The 5,660-nt window shown below is 60.1% G+C and overlaps 1 protein-coding gene across 1 annotated transcript; it reads left to right on the forward strand.

Moving 5' to 3' along the window:
- The first annotated feature begins 211 nt into the window (after positions 1-211).
- TPBGL (trophoblast glycoprotein like) lies at positions 212-4,188 on the forward strand. The gene is made up of 2 exons (XM_061380879.1): positions 212-345; positions 774-4,188. Exon 2 carries the CDS (start codon positions 1,468-1,470, stop codon positions 2,635-2,637), a length of 1,170 nt encoding a protein of 389 aa, XP_061236863.1. The 5' UTR covers positions 212-345; positions 774-1,467; the 3' UTR covers positions 2,638-4,188.
- The last annotated feature ends 1,472 nt before the right edge of the window (positions 4,189-5,660 follow it).

The raw sequence follows: 5,660 nt of genomic DNA on the forward strand, positions 1-5,660 counted from the left end.
TCAGGAGAAAGAGACTGCTTCTTAGGTTGGGGGGAGCCTTTATCCCAACCAGCTCTGCTCATACCAGAAGGGCCTGAGGATCAAGTGTCAACTTCTACAGCCTGAATAATTCATGCCAAGGCCAGGAGAGCTCCCTTCTCAGGAGCCTGTCTCTTTAAATTAGGCCTGGAGCTTCCCAGTTCTTGGAGGGGGAGGGGGCGGGGGGCGGAAATCCAGAACAAAACAAACCTATGAACAGCTCAGCCTTGGTCCCTTCTGAGATCCCCTACTCCAACAGTGCAAAATCTGCTTCTGGTCTCACCACCTCTGGAGCCCCAAACCCTCCTACCCATTCACCATTTACAGGTGGGGTACCCTGGAGAGGAGGAGGGGCAGCTGATGTCATCCAACAACCCTAAGGTCCTGAGACCCAGGACAAGCAAGCAGGGGTCCAAGGCGCTGGGGCAAGGAGGGGGGCAGCAAAGAGCTGAATCACCACACCCACCGGGTCCCAGGGCCTAGGAGAGTGCTTGGGGGAGGAGTCCAGCCTGGTGGAGAAAGCCAAAGGGAAGAAATCCTGGCGGAGCAGCCAGTGACTTGGGGGGAGGAGGGATGGAAGGAAGAGGGGGTTGTCTTGACTTCCTCGGGTAGATGGGGTGGGGTGGAAAAGATGGAGGTCTCCCGGAACGTTCAGGGATGCTGACAGAGCCAGACCAGATGTAACTGGGGTGGCAGAAGAGGGGGCTGAGGCTGGGGATTTTCCTCTCCTAGCACAGCCCTCTCCTTGATCACAGGAATTAGGAAGCAGCTGAAAAACGAGGAACTTTCCCAGCTGACCCCTCATCCCTGCCTGCACTTGGAGGAGGAACTCTGAAATCCTGCCCCTAAATTCTCCCTTGGAGATGCTGACCCACCTGCCAGCTCTCCCCAGCCCGGCCCCGCCCCGCCCCACACGTGCCTGAGAGGTAAGAGGAAGGAACCTGCTTAAACGCGGAGGGTGGGGGAGATGAGAGGGAACTAAGTCAGAACCTCGGAGAGTCAAACTTCACAGCAGTCCGGGAGCCGAAAGAGGGGAGAACAAGAGCAGCAGCCCAAAGCCCTGGTTCTCGGGAGCCTCCCACCCCGCCTCTCCGCAAGGAGGGCGCGGAGACACCGCTGGGGGCGGAGGAGGCGGCTGGGAGGCGGGGAGGGGGGAGGCAAACCCTGCCCACTCGGCTCTGAGCCCAGAACGGCCGCGGAAGTCGGAGGCCGGTGCGCAGGGCGAAGAGGGCACCGGGGGCGGGGGGCTCCGCTCCCTGCCTGTCCCCTCTCGCCCCAACCAGGAAAGTGAAGGTTCCTCGGACTCCAGAGCCAGCGGACGGAAGGACGACGACCGCCGGGCGCTCCGGGTCAAGGACTTGCCTCACCCGCCCCCCTCCCCGCCCCCAAGGCGCTCCGAACTCACTGGTGAGCGCCGCGACCCGGGCGCTGGATGTGGGGGCAGCTGCGATGGCCCCGCGCGCGGGACAGCCGGAGCACAGGGGCCCGCTGCTGCCGGGGCTGCTGCTCGTGGCGGCGGCGCTGAGCCGACCCGCCGCGCCCTGTCCCTTCCAGTGCTACTGCTTCGGCGGCCCCAAGCTGATGTTGCGCTGCGCGTCCGGCGCCGAGCTCCGGCAGCCGCCGCGGGACGTGCCGCCCGACGCGCGCAACCTCACCATCGTGGGCGCCAACCTGACGGTGCTGCGCGCGGCCGCCTTCGCCGGCGGGGACGCGGACGGGGAGGAGGCGGCGGAGGGCGGTGTGCGCCTTCCGCACCTGACTGCGCTGCGCCTCACGCACAACAACATCGAGGTGGTGGAGGACGGCGCCTTCGACGGGCTACCCAGCCTTACGGCGCTCGACCTGAGCCACAACCCGCTGCGCACCCTGGGCGGCGGCGCCTTCCGCGGACTGCCCGCGCTGCGCTCGCTGCAGCTCAACCACGCGCTGGCGCGGGGCGGCCCCGCACTGCTGGCCGCGCTGGACGCCGCGCTCGCTCCGCTCGACGAGCTGCGCCTCCTGGGCTTGGCGGGCAACGCGCTTAGCCGCCTGCCGCCCGCCGCTCTGCGCCGGCCTCGCCTGGAGCAGCTGGATGTGCACCTCAACGCGCTGGCCGGCCTGGACCCCGACGAGCTGCGGGCGCTCGAACGCGATGGCGGCCTCCCCGCGCCGCGCTTGCTGCTCGCGGACAACCCCCTGCGCTGCGGCTGCGCCGCGCGCCCCCTGCTGGCCTGGCTGCGCAACTCCACGGAGCGCGTACCCGACGCGCGGCGCCTGCGCTGCGCCGCCCCGCGGGCGCTGCACAACCGGCCTTTCCTGGACCTGGAAGAGGCGCAGCTGCGCTGCGCCGACAGCGATGCCGACAGTCGCGGGGATGAAGTGGAACTCGCCGGCCCCGAGCTGGAAGCCTCCTACGTCTTCTTCGGGCTTGTTCTGGCGCTCATCGGCCTCATCTTCCTTATGGTGCTCTACCTAAACCGCCGCGGCATCCAGCGCTGGATGCGCAACTTGCGCGAGGCGTGCCGGGACCAGATGGAGGGCTACCACTACCGCTACGAGCAGGACGCCGACCCGCGCCGCGCGCCCGCCCCGGCCGCCCCCGCCGGCTCTCGCGCCACTTCCCCGGGTTCGGGCCTCTGAGCTTCTCCTGTTCTGACTTGGGGACTAACCCCTGCCAGCTGATGACCTTACTGAGGCCACCTCGCCCAAGACCGTGGGTATGGGACACCCGCGAGCTTGAGGCTTTGAGACCTTCCCCTGCCCTGAGACCTTTGGATTATGGCATCTCCCCCACCCAGAGGCCTGGAGCTGTACCCCTTCTCCCCAGCTTCTGAGAGCTGTCACCATCGAAGACCCAGAGACACCCTCTTCTGATTCCAGAACCTGCTCCCCACCCATCCACGCATCCCAGGCTCTGAAAGCCCTCCTGAACCACCCGAAGCCCCTTCCCCCTTTCAGGACTCACTCGGAGACCCTCTCCTTCTATCCCAAGCCCCTGAGACTGCTTCCACCACCCTGTGCTTTGAACCCAGACCTCTCAGCAAGAAACACCCCCCTAAACTACACTCCAGCTTGCAGCCCTCAGCTCCCTTCTAGTGCTCAGGGGCCCTCACATCCCATTCTAGTCTCAGAATCAGAGCACCCCCTTCAGAAGGTTTTTGTGGACTTTGAGCCTTTTTTCTTTTACCAGCTCATCCTGCATACAGACCTACATCTGGGGGCTCTGAGGGCTGGGCAGCCTCCCCCAATCTGAAGATGTATTTCATGCCACCCACCACCCCAGCTCTAGCTCAAGCCCCTCCTTGGCCCAGGCTTGGCACTCAGCTCCTAACTCTCCCATCACAGGGACAGGGACACCTCGTTAAACCCTTAGTGTGGAGCCGATCCTCAGTGATTCCCACTTTGGGTTCTCATACCCCAATACTCAGTCCTTATTCCCAATTTGAGACTCTCAGCTCTTTACCCGATCTGAGGTTCATCCCTCTACCCAAGTTCTGGGCTCTCAGTTCTCTCTAAACCCATCGCTTGCACTCAGTACCCACACCTGCCGCTCACTGGGTCAGGTCCAGTGAGGACTCCATCCCTGGGAGATGCCCACCCCCCTTTCCTCTTAGGATGAGCTCTCTAGCCCTGCAAAACAGGCAGGTGCCAAGCACCGCCCCCCGCAACCATGCTGGCAGATCCTCATGAGAGATCCTGAAGGAGAGAGTCCTGGGGGTGCAAAGTAGATGGGCTGCCTTAGAACCAGGGTCAGCTGACCTTTGTGCCCACAGAGAGGGGTGGAAGAGGCGGCTCTGAAGGACTGGGAGCTGTTGGCCACATCCTCTTTCCCATGTGACTCTTCTCCCCTGAAGTTTCCTTGCTGCCACCTGGCCATCCTTGCCCACCCCCTGCCCCATATGACTTCTGGAAGAGGAAGGGGGCCTCTCCTCCTGTCTCAGGCACAAGCCCTCCTGTCCAGGGTCAGAGCCTCAGCGCCCTGCCTTCTGCATGATCCCAAAGCACAATTGGTGAGTGGGAGGGGGCCGCCTCTCCCTGACTCCCACCCCTAGGTCAAGCAGAATGGCTGGCCTGTGCTGCCTCTGCACACAGGAAGTCACCCTCCTCCAACATATTGGCTTGAGGCCTCCCCCCCACCTAGAAATCTGGATCTCCTTTGGGCAGTTTTCTATAAAGTCTGCAATAATCTCATATGCTCTGCTCTTGGAAGTGGTGCCATGTCATTCTTGCTGACCTTGGTCACTGAAGGGGGTGGGAAGGGACACTTAGAGCATTTTGGACGTTCGAGATGAAGCAATGACTTTTGATGTCTTTTCTCAGACTGGGGAGGGGGGTGGGAAATGGGCTCTGACCGCACATCATAGGATTGGGGCTAGACATATGGAGGGACTTCCCATTGGGATGGCATGGCTCGCCAAACCAGTTTTGCTTTTCATCCTGAGGTAGAGTTATCCACAGCCAGGGTGGAACCCTATGCTTCCTCTTCATTCTCTTACCCTTTGATTCCTCAACACTCGGTGGAATGGGGGGTCATGGGGGTGATGTCGTTAGACTGACAAATTAACTAGCATCAGATGAGTCTGTCGAGGGAGGAAGTCCAGCTACAGAGAATCAGAAGCAGTTAATTCAGGCAGGAAAGAGGAGGATGCGTGATCTGCTGCTTTGGCATCATCTCCTCTGTTGAATTGGGCTTCCCTGGTGGCTCAAACAGTAAAGAATCAGCCTGCAATGCGAGAGACCTGGGTTCGATCCCTGGGTTGGGAATATCCCTTGGAGGAGGGCATGGCAACCCATTCCAATATTCTTGCCAGTGGAGTGTGGCAGGCTACAGTCCTTGGGGTCTCAAAGAGTCGGACACGACTGAACGACTAAGCACAGCACCTCTGTTGAATTACCTGATCCTCCCTTAGGTCCTGTGTCATGCCATGCTCTCCTGGCTACAGGGCTAAGACCAGCACCTCGAGTATATGAGAGGCTGAGGGGAGGCAGCCTAGCAGTGTGTGTGTGTGTGTGTGTGTGTGTGTATGTGTGTGTGTAGAATAGCCCCTTGAGATATGTAGACAAGAAGATAGGTGGGTTCTAGGTCAGTGGGGTTAGGACAAGAGGCTGTCTCCTCCTCAAGGTCCCCAGGCTGGATTATTTTACATTCAGGGTCTCAGAACCCTGGAACTGCATGGCAAATGTCTAGAATTCTGGCATTTTAGAATCTTGAAGTTCTAGAATGTGTCTTCTAAACATTGAAAGGGACCTCCAAGGTGATATGGGAAACCTGGTAAACAGTGTCAGAAGAAGCAGCCTCTCTCTGTGAAGAGCCCAATCCCTCCCTTCCACTTTTAGGGCCAGAGAAAGCAGCCTGGGACTCCTTGACGGTTCCAGCTTTGCTGCGAGGCCAGGAACACTCCTCTCCCCAGCTGGCTTTTCACCGAGTGAAAAGAGTCTCGAGTCTCCTTATATTCTCCCAGCAAATTTCCTACCCCTCCTGTCAGTCGTTCCTCATGAGAAAGGGTTAAATTCTTTTGAAGCATTTCCATCTGTCAGTGGCCTTCAAAGAATACTCTGCCAGTCCCGCAGGACAAAACAGTAATGGGTTTCTAACAAGGTTAGAGAACTATGTCTCTAACAGGTCACCCCCACCCTCAGTTCCAAAGACATGTCCTCTGGCA

The sequence above is a fragment of the Bos javanicus genome, chromosome 15 (assembly GCF_032452875.1).
Source record: "Bos javanicus breed banteng chromosome 15, ARS-OSU_banteng_1.0, whole genome shotgun sequence".
Classification (NCBI taxonomy): Eukaryota; Metazoa; Chordata; class Mammalia; order Artiodactyla; family Bovidae; genus Bos; species Bos javanicus.